At 35.0% G+C, this 18177-nt stretch overlaps 1 protein-coding gene across 2 annotated transcripts in view; it reads left to right on the top strand.

Moving 5' to 3' along the window:
• LOC132690962 (uncharacterized) overlaps positions 1-17884 on the top strand; it is a 66639-nt gene extending 48755 nt beyond the window's left edge. For both annotated transcript variants that reach the window (XM_078439037.1, XM_078439036.1), the window contains one exon: positions 11678-17884. In XM_078439037.1, coding sequence (XP_078295163.1) covers positions 11678-13374 — 1697 coding nt within the window. In that variant the 3' untranslated portion in view covers positions 13375-17884. The remainder of the gene's footprint in view (positions 1-11677) is intronic.
• The last annotated feature ends 293 nt before the right edge of the window (positions 17885-18177 follow it).

Raw genomic sequence — 18177 nt, 5'->3', positions numbered from 1 at the left:
TTGCATGCATGTGCACACACGCTTGCTCTCTCTCTCTCTCTCTCTCTCAAAATAAATAAATAAATAAATAAATAAATAAATAAACTTTGAAAAACCTATTTTTATAGTGAAATATATGGGAAAGTACATAAAACATATGTACAGTTTGATTAACAACCACCCATGACAAGAAACAGAACATTGCCATCACTCCAGAAACACCCTATGAGTATATATATTTGTGACTTAGGTATACAGGTCTAAAATGTATTGTTTAGTTTTGCCCATTTTAGGATTTAGGTGAGTGGGGTCATATTGTACATATTCTTTTGTGTCAGGCTCCTTTTATTCAATACTGTATTTGTGAGAGTCATCCAAAGGTAGCTCTAGTTCATTCATTTTTATAAGAATTCCACTGTTTGAATATACCAGAATTAACTCTTGGTTACTAATTTTTAGTATATTCTTGGCTAAAATGTAGGTCATTTCTAATTTGGGCTGTTTATAAATATTGATGCTATAAATGTCACTTGATATGTTTACTCATATACCTGAGCATGAGGTTCTCTGGAATATCTATCTTAGATAGATATTCTAAGAGTGAAGGTGCTGGGTCAAAAGATATGTGTATCTTTGATTTTACTAGATACTGCCAAACTGTGTTCTGAAGTAATTATACCAGTGTCCAGTCCCTATCAATAGTATATGAGAATCTGCACCACATCCTTGACCACACATAATATTGTCAGATTTTAAAATTTTTGCCTATCTACTCAGCTTGTATCTGTCATTAGAATTTTATTTCCATGGGGCGCCTGGGTGGCGCAGTCGGTTAAGCCTCCGACTTCAGCCAGGTCACGATCTCGCGGTCCGTGAGTTCGAGCCCCGCGTCGGGCTCTGGGCCGATGGCTCGGAGCCTGGAGCCTGTTTCCGATTCTGTGTCTCTCTCTCTCTCTGTCCCTCCCCCGTTCATGCTCTGTCTCTCTCTGTCCCAAAAATAAATAAAAAAACGTTGAAAAAAAAAAAAAAAAAAAGAATTTTATTTCCATCTCCCTGATTACTAATGGTTGCTAATGGGCTGTTTTTTAATATATTTGTTGCCATTTGGAACTTTTCTTTTGTAGATTCCTGTTCTTATTTTTGGCTTATTCTTCTACTGGATTGTTAATCTTTCTGTTACTGATTAGATGGGTTTTTTTATTTTTATAGGTAGTATATTTGTGTTTCAGGTATCTTCTGCTGTGTGCCTTGACTTTTCACCCTTTTTCTAGAATCTTTCGATGAATAAAAGTTCCTAATTTTAAAGTAGTAGAATTTATCAATCTTTTCCTTTATGATGGATATTTTTTGTGAGCTATTAAAAAATATCCTTCTATACCTTTAATTCATTAATATATTCTTCTATATAATTATTTTTAAAAAGATTTAAAAAAAATTTAACCTTTATTTATTTTTGAGAGAGAGACAGCGTGTGAGCAGGGGAGGAGCAGAGAGAGAGGGAGACACAGAATCTGAAGCAGGCTCCAGGCTCTGAGCTGTCAGCACATAGCCCAATGCGGGGCTTGAACTCATGAACCGTGAGATCATGACCTAAGCTGAAGTCGGACCCTCAACCGACTGAGCCACCCAGGCACCCCTTAAAAAGATTTTTAATGTTTCCTTTCACATTGAGGTTTTCATCCTACCTATAGTTGACTTCTCTCATGGTGTGTGAAATAGGGGTCTAGTTTTTCTAGTTGTCTTGGCAAGATTGATTGTAAAGTTTATTTTCTCTCCCCACGAAATGCTACTTTTATCAAATATAACTTCTTTTTTTATGTGGGCATATTTCTGGACTTTGTATATTTAAGCCCTGTGATAATACCACATAGTTTTAATTATAGTTGCTTTTAATTATAGTTGCTTTTAAAATATTTTCATCTTCTCTTTAAGAATGTTATGACCATTCATGGTCTTATGTCTTTCTAATTAGGTTGACAGCCTTCTCCCTTCAAATGTGTTGGGATTTTGATTAAGATTGCATTGACTCTACAAATCATTTTGGGAGAAAATTGACAAGTCTACAATATTGACTTTCCCCAATATGTTTCCTAACAATGTCCTGATCACAGAGTTGTAGACAAAGTGGAAGTGGCCATTGTTGCACCTCCCCATTTGCTCTAAGTCCCTCCCCTTCTGGCTGAAGTGACTTCCAGGGGACGGCTTGAAGGGCCGGCACCATTTTTTCACCTTGTTCATTTTTTTCTTTCCCATTTGGGAGCCAGATATTAAAGACTAGGACATTCAAAAACAGTGGCATATCTAGAGAAAATTAGAAAGTGACCATGTCTACCCAGAGAAAAGCCCAGAAAAGACTGGAGAAGACCTTAAGTTTATACCTGCGTGTGGTCCTCAGCACAGAAGCCTACAACAATCAAAACAACAATAGTAACATAAATTGTCAAACCCTGAGAGAGGGAGAGAATCTGATTTCTGGAATTACTTAGAATTGTATAAAATGGGTGCACCTGGGTGGTTCAGTTGGGTAAGCATTCAACTCTTGATCTTGGCTCAGGTCATGGTCTCACAGTTGGTGAGTTTGAGCTCTGTGTCAGGCTCTGTACTAAGCTTAGAGTTCTCTCTCTCCTTCTCTCTCTGTCCCTACCCCACCCATTCTCCCTCTCCCTCTCTCTCTCTCTCTCTCAAAATAAATAAATAAACGTATAAAAGAAAGAATTGTATAAAATTTCCAGTATTGCGGCAAAAAATCGCAAGGCATACAAAGAAACAGGAAAATATGCCCCATTCAAAGGAAAAAAATAAACCAACAGAAACTGTTCTGGAAAAAGACCTGATGGCATATATACCAGACAGACTGTAAAACAACTGTCTTAAAGATAGACAACTAAAGGAAGATGTGGATAAAGTCACTAAAACTGTATATGAACAAAACAAAAACCAATAAAGAACTAGAAAACCTAAGAAGATGCCAAGAAGTAGTTCTGGAACTAAAAAGTACAAGAACCCAAATGAAAAATTCACTAGAGGGATTCAAAGACAGGTTTGAGCAGGCAGAAAGAATCAGTGAACTTGAAGATAGGACAATAGAAAGTATCTAGTCTGAGGATTAGAAAGAAAAAAAAAGTAGAAGGAAAGTGAACAGAGCCTATAGGACCTATGGGACAGCATCAAGCAGCTAAACATATGTATTTTGGGAGTCGCAGAAAGAGCAGAGACAACATTTGAAGTAACAATAGCTGAAAAACTTCCCAAATTTTATGAAAGATGTAAATATAAACATACAGGCTCAACAAACTAAAGTAGGATGAACTCAGTCATCTGTACCAAGATGCATTATAATCAAACTTTCAAAAGTCAAAGACAATTTTGAAAGCAACAAGAGAGTAGCAAATAATTATACACAGTGATCCTCAGTAAGATGATCAGATTTCTCCTCAGAAACACTAGGGATCAGAAGGTAGTGGGTCTATATATATATATATATATATATATATATATATATATATATATATACAGTGTGCTAAAAGACAAAAACTGTGAACCAAGAATCCTATATCCAAGAAAACTGTGTTTCAAAAGGGATAAATTAAGACATTTTTAGATAAAAGCCAAGGGAGTTTGTGACCACTTTACCTTACCTCCTCTGCAAGAAATGTTTAAGGGATTCTTGCAAGGTGAAATAAAAGGACACTAGACAGTAACTAGAAGCCATATAGAGAAATACAGAATTCAATAAAGGCAAATAGATGAGCAATTATAAAAACTATTATTGTAACAATAGCTTGTAACTACTTTTTGTCTTCTGTGTGATTTAAGAGACTGATAAAGTTAACAAACAAAACCCCACAATGTTAGTCTAAAAGCTAGTATTATTGTTAACTTTGGTTTGTAGCTTCAAATCTTGTTTTCTACTTAACTGGAGTGACTAATACTTTAAGAGACTGAGTTTGTTTTTTGGCACAAATGTATAAAGATGTAATTTTGTGACACTGACAATCACAGGGAGTGGGGACTGAGACATAAAGGAGTAGTGTTATTGAAATTAAGTGTATGTTATTGAAATTAAGCTGGTATAAACTCAAATTAAAGAGTTATAACTTTAGGACATTAAATGTAACCCACCCCCAGTAATAACAACGAAAATAGCCATACACAAAAGAAGATCCAGTTGACACTTGGACAACATGGGTTTAAACTGTGCAGGTCCATTTATATGTGTAGTTTTTACAGTCTAGTACCATAAATGTATTTTCTTTCCCTTATGGTTTTCTTAATAATTTTCTTTCACTAGCTTACTTTATTGTAAGAATAGAGTATATTGGGGCCCCTGGGGGCCTCAGTCAGTTGAGTGTCCAGCTCTTGATTTCAGCTTAGGTCATGATCTCACCGTTCGTTGGATCAAGCCCCATGTCGGGCTCCATACTGACAGCGTGGAGCCTGCTTGGGATTCTCTCTCCCCGTCTCTCTTTGCCCCTCACCCGCTCTTGCTCTCTCTCCCTCTCTCTCTGAGAATAAATAAATAAACAACAAAGAATAGAGTATATAATACATATAACATGAAATATGTGTTAATTAACTGCTTATGTTATCATTAAAGCTTTTGGTTAACAGTGAGCTATTAGTTAAGTTTTGAGGGTGTCAAAAGTCATATGCAGATTTTTGACTGGGTATTTGTTACCTTTAAGCCCCTTTATTGTGCAAGGGTCAACTGTACATAAAAGGAATGAGAAAGGAATATAAATATTTCTCTACAAAAGTCAACTAAAAGAAGTGAAAAGAATAAAAAGAAGACTGTAGTATGCAGGAAATGAGAGACAAACTTAACTTCCTGACTTCAAGAATTCCCATAAAGCTATAGTAATCAGGATGGCATTGTATTATTGGTGAAAGAATAAATGCATCCATGGAACTGAATAGAAAGCCCAGAAACAGACTTATACAAATATACTCAGCTGATCCTTGACAAAGGAGTAAAGGCAATCCAATGGAGAAAGGATAGTCTTTTTCACAAATGTTGCTGGAACAACTGAACATACACACTTAAAAAAAAAATCTCAATATTGATGTCATACGTTTTCACAGAAATTAACTCAAAATAGATCATAGTCCTTAATGTAAAATGAAAATTATAAAACTTCAGAAGATAACAGAGGGGAAAATCTAGGTGATTTGGGGCTCAGAATGAGTTTTTTATAAACACCTAAAACTATAATCATGAACACAAAAGATACAGTTGGTTTTCATTAAAATTAAAAACTTCTGAGTGAATGACAGTTATGAGAATGAAAAGGCAAATCACAGAATGGGAGAAAAATCTTTGCAAGACAGTACCTGGTAAAGGACTTATATATAAAATATACAAAGAATTCTTGAAACTCAATAACAAAAGAACCCAGTTTAAATGTGGCCAAGAGATCTGAACCGATGCCTCACTAGAGAAGATAAACTCATGACAAATAAGTATACGAAAAGATATTCAGATGTCATATGTCATCAGGTTATCACATTTTTATTTATTTATTTTTTAATTTTTTTTTAACGTCTATTTATTTTTGAGACAGAGAGAGACAGAGCATGAACAGGGGAGGGGCAGAGAGAGAGGGAGACACAGAATCTGAAACAGGCTCCAGGCTCTGAGCAGTCAGCACAGAGCCCGACGCGGGGCTCGAACTCACGGACTGTGAGATCATGACCTGAGCCGAAGTCGGCCGCTTAACTGACCGAGCCACCCAGGCACCCCAGGGTATCACATTTTTAAAGAACCATGGGATGTAACTACAGGTCTCTTTGACTAAAATCCAAGACACTGACAGCTCCAAATAGTGTCAAGAATGTAGGGCAACAGAAACTCTCTTTCATTGTTGATGGGAATGCAAAATAGTACAGTCCCTTTGGAAGGCAGTTTGACACATTCTTACAAAATGAAATGTAGTCCAACCAGCAAAGAAATTGAATTGGTTATCAAAAATCCCCCAGCAAATAAGAGTCCTGGGCCAGATGACTCCCCAGGGGAATTCTACCAGACATTTAAAGCAGAGGTGATACCTATTCTTCTCAAACTGTTCCAAAAAATAGAAATTGAAGGAAAGCCTCCAAACTCATTCTATGAAGCCTGCATTACCTTGATTCCCAAACCAGACAAAGACCCCACTAGAAAGGACAATTACAGGCCAATATCCCTGATGAATCTGGATGAATTGAATTCAACAGTACTTAAAAAAAATTATTCACCATGATCAAGTGGGCTTCATTCCTGGGCTGCAGGGCAGGTTCAATATTTGCAAATCAGTCAGTGTGATACATCACAATGATGGAAAAGAGTATAAGAACCATATGATCCTGTCAGTAGATACAGAAAAAAGCATTTGACAAAATAAAGCATCCTTTCTTGATAAAAACCCTCAAGAAAGTCTGGATAGAAGGAACATACCTTAATATAAAAGCCATATATGAAAGGTCCACAGCCAGTATCATCCTCAATGGGGAACAACTGAGAGCTTTTCCCCTGAGATCAGGAACATGACAGGGATGTCCACTCTTACCACTATTGTTCAACTAGTGTTGGAAGTCCTAGCCTCAGCAATCAGATAACACAAATAAAAGGCATCCAAATTGGCAAAGAAGTTAGACTCACTTTTTGCAGATGACATGATACTTTACATGGAAAACCTGAAAGATGCCACCAAAAAACTACTAGAGCTGATATGGGAACTCAGTAAATTCACAGGATATAAAATCAGTGTACAGAAATCGGTTTCATTTCTGTACACCAATAATGAAGCAACAGAAAGATAGTAAAGGAGTAAGTCGCATTTACAATTGCACGAAAACCCACAAGATACCTAGGAATAAATCTAACCAACAAGGTGAAAGATCTGTACACCAACAACTGTAGAAAACTTATGAAAGAAATTGAAGAAGACAAGTGGAAAAACATTCCATGTTCATGGAACAGAAGAATAAATATTGTTAAAATGTCAATAACTACGCAAAGCAATCTATACATTCAATGCATTCCCTATCAAAATAACACCAGCATTCTTCACAGAGCTAGAACAAACAATCCTAAAATTTGTATGGAACCACAAAAGACCCTGAATAGCCAAAGTAATGTTGAAAAAAACAAAGCTGGAGGCATCTCAATCCCGGACTTTAACCTGTACTACAAAGCTATAATCATCAAGACACTATGGTATTGGCACAAAAACAGACACCTGGATCAATGGAATAGAATAGAAAACACTGAAGTGGACCCAAAAATATATGGCCAACCAATCTTCAACAAAACAGGAAAGATTATCCAATGGAAAAAACAGTCTCTTTAGCAAATGGTGCTAGGAGAACTGCATAGCAACATACAGAAGAAGGAAACTGGACCACTTTCTTACACCATACACAAAAGTAAAGCATCGCTTATCATCAGGGAAATACAAATCAAAATCATAAGGAGATATCACCTCACACCAGTCAGAATGGCTAAAATTGACAACTCAGGAAACAACAGATGTTGGCAAGGGTGTGGAGAAAAGGAAGCCCTCTTACACTGTTGGTGAGAAAGTAAACTGGTGCAGCGACTCTGGAAAACAGTGTGAAGGTTCTTCAAAAAAACTAAAGATAGAGCTACCCTATGACCCAGCAATTGCACTATTAGGAATTTATCCAAAGGATACAAAAATGCTGATTTGAAGGAGCACATGCACCCCAATGTTACAGCAGCGCTATCAACAATTGCCAAATTATGGAAAGAGCCCAAATGTCCCATCAACCGATGAATGTATTAAGAAGATGTAATACATACATACATACCCACATACAATGGAATAGTGATATATACATACATACATACATACACACATACACACACACACAATGGAATACTACTCGGTGATGAAAAAATCATGAAATCTTGCCATCTGCAACAATGTGGATGGGGTATTATACTAAGCGAAACAAGTCAGTCAGAGAAAGACATATGATTTCACTCATGTTGAATTTGAGAAACTTAACAGATGAACATAGAGGAAGGGAAGGGAAAATAAGATAAAAACAGAGAGGGAGTCAAAACATAAGAGACTCTTAAAGACAGAGAATGAACTGTGGGATGATGGGAGTGGGTTAAGTGGGTGACAGGCATTAAGGAGGGCACTTTTTGGGATGAGCACTGAGTGTCATATGTAAGAGATGAATCACTGGGTTCTACTCTTGAAGCCAACTACACTGTATGTTAACTAACTTGAAAAAAAACAAAACAAAACAAAATAAACATAGTTTTGGTATATGATCCAGCAATTGTGCTCCTAGATATTTACCCAAATAAATTGAAAACTTTTGTTCATACAAAAACCTGCACATAAGTTTACAGAAGCTTGTTCATAATTGCCAAAACTTGAAAGCAACCAAGATCCCCTTCATTTGGATAAACAATGTAGTTAATCCATACAAAGGAATATTATTCAGAAATGAAAAATAACTATCAAACCATGAGACCATGAAAATGCTTAGTGTCTTGTTAAGTGAAAGGAGCCAGTTTGAAGAGTTTACATATTTTATGATTCTAACTACATCACATTCTGGAAAAGGCAAATAGTAGAGTTGGTAAAGCAATCAGTGAGAAATAGGGAGGAGGAATAACTAGGTGGAGTACAGGGGCTTTTTAAGTAAACTATTCTGTGCGATACTGTAATGGTGAATACATGACATTATGCATTTGGCAACACCCATATAACTTTACAACACAAAGAGTGAACCCTAATGTAAACTATTGGATTCAGTTAATAATATATCAATAAAGCTTCATCAGTTATAACAAATGTACCACACCAGTGCAAAGTATTAAGATATTAATAATAAGAGAGTGGCAAGGAAAGAGAGAACTCTGACTTTTGGTCCGTTTTTCTATAAACCTAAAACCTAAGACTGCTCTAAGAAAATGCATTAATTAAAAAAAAAACAAAGTAAACTATAGCATGAGTTCATACCAGTATTTCCAATTCATATTCTTAATTATAGGCTTTTTATTTAACCCTTTTAATGATCTTATATCTGTATCCATTTTCTCCCATGCTAAGAGTCCCAGTTATCATGAACACTAAAAATTATAGGATTGGAATATCATATAATTACTTATTTTATCCTATCTTATAAATGTAAGTCTCTAAAAGAAGATCAGCATTACTACCAATAGTATGATTACTCAAAACAGTTTGAGTCAATTGTTTTGGCAATTCTTTTTTCCCCCCATGTATATTTCAGTCAAATTACTATATTTGAAAGTTATTTGAAATAATTTCTTTGGTTATTCCAACAATTGTAAATAGTGTTGTTTTTTTAATTCAGTATTTTCCACTTTTATACTGTACTTGTTATAATTTGTTTTATAATAACAGAAAATATTTATGTAGCTCCAAAGTGAAATTTACAAAACAAGTTGTATTGAAAGAGGTCTGACTTCTATCCTTGCCCCCCCCACTTATTCCTTCTTCACCCTGCAATCCATCCCCCCTTTAAAAAAATAAAAGCAAATGTACTTTATACATGCATACTTACTCTTCTCCCTTTCTTCCTAAGAGAAAAGGCATAACTATACATGCCTTTCTCGCATACACATTTTCTCGCAATTAATAATGTATGTAAACAGCATTTCATATTAATATATTCCCCTTTTTTAACTGCTGCATAGTACTTTGTGATGTGGGTATACCATGAATTACTTCCATCAGTCATCTAATGGACAATTGGGTTATAGTTTTTAAATTGTTTTAATGTTTATTTATTTTTGAGATAGAGAGTGCACAAGTGGGGAAGGGACAGAGAGAGAGGGAGACACAGAATCCAAAGCAGGCACCAGGCTCTGAGCTGTCACCGGAACCAACGTGGGGCTTGAGCTCACAAACTGTGAGATCATGACCTGAGCCAAAGTTGGATGCTCAACTAACTGAGCCACCCAGGCACCTCCAATTAGATTATTTTTTATCTCTTGCTTTAACACATTGTGCTTCAGTTTTTGTGCATCATGTTTTTGACATTTTGTTAGGGCAATTTTGGGATTGATTTCACAGAAGTGGAGTTGTTAGATCAAAAGATATATGTAATTATGCTAAATACTGCTGTATTTCCTTTCATAGGTTCCTTTGTACCATTCATATTCTTACTAGTAATGTCTATAAGTACCAATTTCCTTACAGTCTTGCTAATAGTATTTGATGTCACATTTGGAAATGCCCTATTCCAAGAGGTAAGAAATAGCATCTCTGTAGTTTTTTAAAAGTACTTTATTAAGATATATTTCACATACTGTACAGTTTACCCATTTCTGTAAACAGTGATGACTTTTATTATATTCACAGTCTCATATAGCCATCACAATTTGAGGACATTTTTATCACTCCAGCAAGAAATCCAGTATCTTGTAGTAGCAAGATACTCTGTATCTCTGTCCATCCCCAGCCCTGTTCAGCTACTGATGTTTCTGTCTATGTGGATTCGCCTACTTTGCATAATTCATATAAAAGCAGTCATACAATATGTGGTCTTTTGTGACTAGCTTTTTTCACTAAGCATAATGTTTTCAAAGTTTATTCATATTGTAGCATGTGTCAATATTTTTATTGCCAAATATTCTATTGTAAGGATACACCACATTTTTACCCATTCATCAATTAATGAGTGACTTGTTTCCACCTTATGCTTATTATGATTAATGCTGTTATGGACATTGTTTTCGTGTTTTTATATAGATATGTGTTTTCAATTCTCTTGGCTCTATACTTACGAGTGGATTTTTGGGTTATGTGGGAACTCTATGTTGGACACTTCTCTTGGGCATATAACTGGGAGTAAAATTGCATGGTAATATGGAAACTATGTTAACTTTTTGAGGAAGTACAAAATTGTTTTACAAAGCAGCTGTACCATTTTACATTCCCATCAGCAAGCTGCAAGGATTCCAATTTCTTCATATCTTCACCTCTGTTTAGCTTTAATTTGCATTTATCTTATGAGCAAAGTTGAGTATATTTTCATATGGTTAAAAGCTACTTACATTACTTTTCTATCAACTGTCCCATTTTCTTAGACTATTTTTACATAGTGTTGGTGCCCAGTTTTATATGGTAGTCTTTTTTTTCTAGTCTAATTTTAGAAACTGTTTCTATATTAGGGATATTGCAACCTGGCAAATATTTTTTCCAATTTTGTCATTTTACTTAACCTAACCTTAACCGTGTTTTTGACATGCCAGCCTTTCTTTTTTCTTTAACCATAGTGCAGTCATTTTTATCAAATTATGACTAGGAAAGTTTTCCCCATTCCTAGTTTATAGAAGAAGTCCCCCAAATTTTATTCTAATTATATGTATGTTTTCATTCCTGTAAATATGGATGTCTGATCCATTTGGAATTTATCCAACTGTAAGATATGCAGAATTAATGCAGTTTTCTTTTTTTGATGTGTTTATCTGTATGTTTATCAATTTCATTTATTAAAAAGAGTTCATGTTTTTCCTACTGATTTGAGCTGCCAGCTTTTATTATGTACTAAGTTTGCACTTATAACTGTTTCTGGATTTTTCTTTTCTGTTCCATTGGTTCCATTGACATCTTATGACTATGATACTCAATTTGAGTCTACTGTTTCTACCTTAGAAATTTCATTTTTCAAGGAATATGAAAATAACATTTTCTTTCTTTTTACCTTATAGCCTGGGAATCCAGATGTGAGACCAAAAAGCTGTTCTCAACAAAAGGAATTTATGAAATAGAATCATCTCAGTGGGAGATCATAGAACAGCTTACAAGACTTAAGTGTGATTGTAAAAGTCTTCAAGATGATAGGGAATGCAAAGACCAGTTTGAAAGCCAATTGGGAAATAAAGAGGGATTTTTCAAGCAACTACTAATCACTTGTAAAGGAATCCCCAATTTTAGCCAGACTGCATCCCTTATGTTAAAACAAAGAATTAATTTTCCTGAGAAATCCTATGAATGTGAAGCATGCAGAAAATACTTTATCCATGGCTTTCAACTGACTGAACATCAGAAAGTTCATTCTGATGAAAAATTCTATGAATGTAAAGAATGTGGACAGGCCTTTATTCGGGGTTCAGAACTTACTTACCATCAGAGAGTTCATGTTGTTAAGAAACCCTATGAATGTAAGGAATGTGGAAAAGCCTTTATTTGTGCCTCACAGCTTACTTATCATCAAAGAATTCATACTGGGGAGAAACCTTATAAATGTAAAGAGTGTGGGAAGGCCTTTATTCGTGGCTCTCACCTTACCCAGCATCAAAGAATTCATACTGGTGAACGACCCTATGAATGTAATGAATGTGGTAAGGCCTTTTTTCGTGGCTCTCAACTTACTTACCACCAGAGAGTTCATACTGCAGAGAAACCCTATCAATGTAAAGAATGTGGAAAGGCCTTTATTCGTGGCTCCCAACTTACTGAACATCAGAGAATTCATACGGGTGAGAAACCCTACGAATGTAAGAAATGTGGGAAAGCCTTTAGTTATGGATCACAGCTTACCCTGCATCACAGACTTCATACTGGTGAAAAGCCCTATAAATGTAAAGACTGTGAAATGTCCTTTATTCGTGGCTCACAACTTACTGAACATCAGAGGATTCATACAGGTAAGAAACCACATGAATGTAAGCAGTGTGGGAAGGCTTTTAACTATGGCTCACAGCTTATTCGACACCAGAGGATTCACACTGGAGAGAAACCCTATGAATGTCAAGAATGTGGGAAGTCATTTATTCGTGGCTCACAACTTACTGAACATCAAAAAATTCACACTGGTGAAAAACCTTTTGAATGTAAGGAATGTGGGAAAGCCTTTATTCGTGGCTCACATCTTACTCAGCATCAGAGGATTCATACTGGTGAAAAACCCTATGAATGTAAAGAGTGTGGGAAGGCCTTTATTTATAGCTCACAACTGACTCAGCATCAGAGAATTCATACAGGTGAGAATCCCTATGAATGTAAGCAGTGTGGGAAGATCTTTATTTGTGCCTCACAACTTACTCTACATCAGATTTCTCATTCTGGTAAGAAGCCATATGAATGTAAAGAATGTGGTAAGGCTTTTATTCGTGGCTCACAGCTGACTTACCATCAGAGAGTTCATACTGGTGAGAAGCCCTATGAGTGTAATGAATGTGGGAAAGCCTTTATTCGTGGTTCACATCTTACTCAGCACCAGAGAATTCATACTGGTGAGAAACCATACAAATGTAATGAATGTGGGAAGGCCTTTAATCGTGGCTCACAACTTACTCAACATCAGAGAATTCATTCTGGTGAGAAGCCTTATAAATGTAACGAATGTGGTAAGGACTTCAGACGTCATTCACACCTCACTCAACATCATAAACTTCATAATTGAGAAAAACTTTATGAAAATATAAATTTATTAAATCCTTTGATTGCTCATTGATACTCAGCTTTGGAATATCAGAAAATTCAGATTATCAAAGTGGGAATCCTTTTTTACTTTCATCCATAGGTAACTCTATCAGAAAATTCAAACAGAGAGAGGCTAGTGTAATATAATGGAGAATCAGTTTCCATCATTTTTCAATCTTTGTTAGACATTGGTGAATTTATACAAGAGCACAACCATAAAATGTAGAGTTTTCTTGTTTGGCATCATTCTCTTGTTCAGCATGATCTGAACTCCACCATTTACTACACATGTATTCCTTTGGAAAAAGCTAGTTAACGCCTGTTTGCTTTAGTTTTTGCATTTATAAAACATTAAAATCACTCTCATTATAATGATTTAAAGATGCAAATACATAAAAAGCCTTAAAGCAATGTGTAATACATAGTTTATAATAAATAAATATTAGTTATTACTGTAATTGTGTTTTTCAGTATTTTAAAATTGTTTCCTTCTGGGCTCAAGAATCATCTTATTTATTTTTTTTTTAATTGAAGTATAGTTGACATACAATGTTATTTTAGTTTCAGGTATATATCATAGTGATTTGACAATTCTGTACTTTACTCAATACTGACCAAAATAAGTGTCATTACCATCTGTCACAATACCACAGTATTGCAGTATTATTGACTATACTCCATATGCTGTACTTTTCATCCCTATGATTTGTTTATTTAATTAATTTATTGATAGATTGATTTTATAACTGGAAGTTTGTACCTCTTAATCCCCTTCACGTATTTCATCCATCTTCCAAGCCCCCTCCCCTCTGGCAACCACCAGTTCTCTGTATTTATGATTATATTTCTATTTTTGTGTTTTGGATCCCAGATTAAGTGAAATCAGATGGTATTTGTCTTTCTCTGACTTATTTCACTCAGCATAATGTCCTTTAAGTCTATCCATATTGTTGCAAATGGCAAGATCTCATTTTTTTATAGCTGAGTAATATTACATTGTATATACATACTACATCTTCTTTATTTATTCACCTGTTGATGGATATTTAGGTTGCTTCCATATCTTAGCTATTGTAAATAATGCAATAAACATTGGGGTGCATATATCTTTTCAAATCAGTGTTTTCATTTCCTTTGGGTAAATACTGAAGTAGTGGAATTACTAGATAGTATGGTATTTCTATTTTTAATTTTTGAGGAAACTTCATATGTTTTCCACAGTGGTTGCATCAATTTACATTCCCACCAACAGTGCGGGGGGGTTTCTTTTTTTCAGTATTTTAATTGTGTACTATTATAGAATTCAAATGAGAGGAAGACTTTTCAAATATAGTACATAAGGTAAATCTTTTATCATTCTTACTAATCATCAGATAAATGATTTTGGAGCAGAACGTCCTCATATAATTAATGTGAGGTTGTACCTCATTCTGAACATTAAAATTCTTACTAGAAGGAAACCTTAAGGAAAAAAATAAGTTTTTGGGTGTTACAAATGAAGCTATTTATGAACATTTGTGTATAGATTTTTATGTGAATGTAAATTTCCATTTCTCTGGTATAAATGCCTAAGAGTACAATTTCTTGGTCTTACACTAAAGTCACGTTTTCTCATACAAGAAATGGACAAAGTATTTTCTAAAATTGCTTTACCATTTTACATTTACACCAGGAGCATATGAGTAACCCAGTGTTTCAGCATTTGGTGTTGTCATCACTTTTTGTTTTAGCCCTCATGTTAGGTATGGTGATGTCTCTTTGTGGTCTTAATATGAATTTCCCTAATGGCTAATGATGGTGAACACCTTTTCATGTGCTTGTCATCTGTATATCTGTTTTGGTGAAATGCCTGTTTGTGTCTTTTAGTCATTTTTGAATTGTTTTATTTTTCACTCCTAGGTTTTGAAAGAGTATTTTCTGTATTCTAGATGATAGTAGTCCTTTGTTATGTGGTTTGCAAATATTTTCCCAGGTGCGTAGCTTATCTTTTTTTTCCTTTTTTTTTTTAAGGGTTTTTGTTTGTTTGTTTGTTTGTTTGTTTGTTTGTTTTGAGAGAGACAGAAAGTGTGTGTGTGTGCAAGCAGGGGAGGAACAGAGAGAGAGGAGACACAGAATCCTAAGCAGGCTCAGCACTATCAGTGCAGAGCCCCACGTGGGGCTTGATCCTGCAAACCATGAGATCATGACCTGAGCCAATGTCAAGAGTCAGACACTTAACTGACTGAGCCACTCAGGCACCCCTTTAAGAGGGTCTTTTGAAGAGCAAAAGTTGTCAATTTTGATAAGGTCTGCTTTACCAGTTTTTCCTTTTATGGATCTTGCTTTGCTGTCAAATCTAAGGATTCTTTGCCTAGCCCACATCCTGAAGACTTTTTTCCTATGTTTTTGCATAAATTTTTCATGATTTTATGTTTTACACACAAGTCTGTGATACACTTTGAGTTAACTTTTCATGTATATTGTATGCTTTAGCTTGGTGTTCTTTCTTAATTTGTTTTGGCTTATGGATGTCCGTTTACTTTAGCACCATTTGCTGAAAAGTCTGTGTTTCCTCCATTAAATTGCCTTTGTACCTCTGTCAAAAATCTATTGAATGTATTTGTGTATATCTTACCTCTGGGTTTTCTCTTCTATTCCATTGATCTATGTATCTATCTCTCTGCCAATATTACACTGCCTTGATTATTGTCATTTTATAGGATGTGTTTTCTTTTTTATTTTAGAGAGTGTATGAGCAGGGTGGGGAGCAGATGGAAAGAGAGTGAATCTTAAGCAGGCTCCGTGCTCAGTGTGGAGCCCAACACGGGGCTTGATCCTATGACCTGGGATCATGACCTGAGCCGAAATCAAGAGTCAGAAGCTTAACCAGCTGAGCCACCCAGGTGCCTCTATAGGATGTCTCATGAAAAATATTTTTATAATGATGTAAAAGTAATGTAGCATGTGCTACCTTAAAACGATTTGTTTTGAATCCTTTTACTAAGGACCATATCTCTGTGTTAATTTAATTCCACAGATAATATGTTAGCCTAAAATTTCCTGTAGTAATTTCAAGTAATGCTAGAACTCAGATGGTATTAGAAAGAAAGACTGTGTGATCAAACAAGCCTGTAAATCATGGCATATTTCACATCACTTTTTTTTAATATAATTTATTGTCAGATTGACTTATATACAACACCCAATGCTCATCCCAACAAGTGCCCTCCTCAATGCCTATCACCCATTTTCCCTCTCCCCCCACCCCTGTCCATCCTCAGTTTGTTCCCTGTATTTAAGAGTCTCTTATAGTTTGCCTCCCTCCCTCTCTGTTTGTAACTATTTTTTTTCTCCTTCCCTTCCCCCATGGTCTTCTGTTAAGTTTCTCAAGGTCTTTTTGAAGCAATAAGTTCATTGTATTTCATCAGGGCTGTAATAAATATTGTAGTAAAGCAGCTTTTTCAACTTCACCTCATCATGTGCCAAACTTACTTGACCATAAATCCCTTCTTATAATGCCTATTAATATCTTTTGCATGTGAACTATTTTTGTAAACACTGCTCTAGCTGAAAGAAATAATCTCAGGGGTGGAAATTCTAAACCATTATAGCTTGAGGCCCACTAAGTTTATGAGAGAGCAAGTTGCTTTCTCTGCAAACCAGTCACATTCTTCTTCTACATATGGGACCCTTGTCCTTTTAAAAAAGGGAAATCCCTCTATGTAATGATCTTCCTTCACAGTCCTTTCTTACTCTTCCCTATACCCCACTTCTTAGTTCAACTTAATGAGATATTGAAAACAAAAAACAAGAAAACAGGTTTGTGGGATTTTAGAAGCATGGTAATAAAATAAATGGCTTTATCACGGATATATCTAGTCCATAAATCAAGCTTTCAGAATTAGAGGTTGTTTTTTTAAGGTAAATGGTATAACAAATAGAAGAATAAAGATGGTCAAGTGGACCATGGTGCCATTACTTTGTTCTCTACTTCTAATGGTTTTTTACTTATTCTCAAAAGAAGTGTTAGAAATTAAACTTATATTTTTATGTAGTTTTTCTTATCATATTGGACTGAATTGCCTTCTGAAATTACATAATGCAATTACCTCCAAAATGAGAAATTATAGCAAATATACATAAAGGAAAAAGAAAATATGGCTTCCTAAACTAACATGTTAGAAGCCTCATTAATACTTTTCTGTAGCTTTCTGTATGCTGAAATGTACATGTTTATACATGGTTCTTTTTTTCATGGTTGTTTGTGGATATTTATATATTTAAAAAGGATCACTATATGGACATCAAACTGTGACTTTTCCTATAAAATACATCATGGACATCATTCCAGGTACATATAAATCTAACTTACTCATTTTAGTGTTAGTAGCTACAGAATACTACGTATGTAGAAGTATTAATATGTTCATATTGTTTATTGATGAATGTTTATATTGTTTCCACTTCCTTGTTGCGTTAGACAATTGTCAATAAATATCTTTATACATAAATACTTGCATATATATGTTTTTATTTCTGTAAGATAGATTCTTACATCAGGTAGTATGTGTATTTTTTTTATTATAATAGCTAGTAACATTACTTTCCAGATATAGTACATTCAGTCCATCAACACTGTTTGAGTTGCCCATTTTCATTTTCCCACAATTTAACAGCACTCGGTGCTCTTTGTCAGTCTTTCTGATGAAAAATATGTCATTGCTTTAATTTTAATTTATTTAAATATTGGGTATATTGAGCATGATATCATTTGCTTACGAGCCATATGAATTTTCTGTAAATT

The sequence above is a fragment of the Panthera onca genome, chromosome E2 (assembly GCF_046562875.1).
Source record: "Panthera onca isolate mPanOnc1 chromosome E2, mPanOnc1 haplotype 2, whole genome shotgun sequence".
Taxonomy (NCBI): Eukaryota; Metazoa; Chordata; class Mammalia; order Carnivora; family Felidae; genus Panthera; species Panthera onca.
Note: the sequence above shows the minus strand (reverse complement) of the source record. Positions and strands in the feature narration are given on the sequence as shown.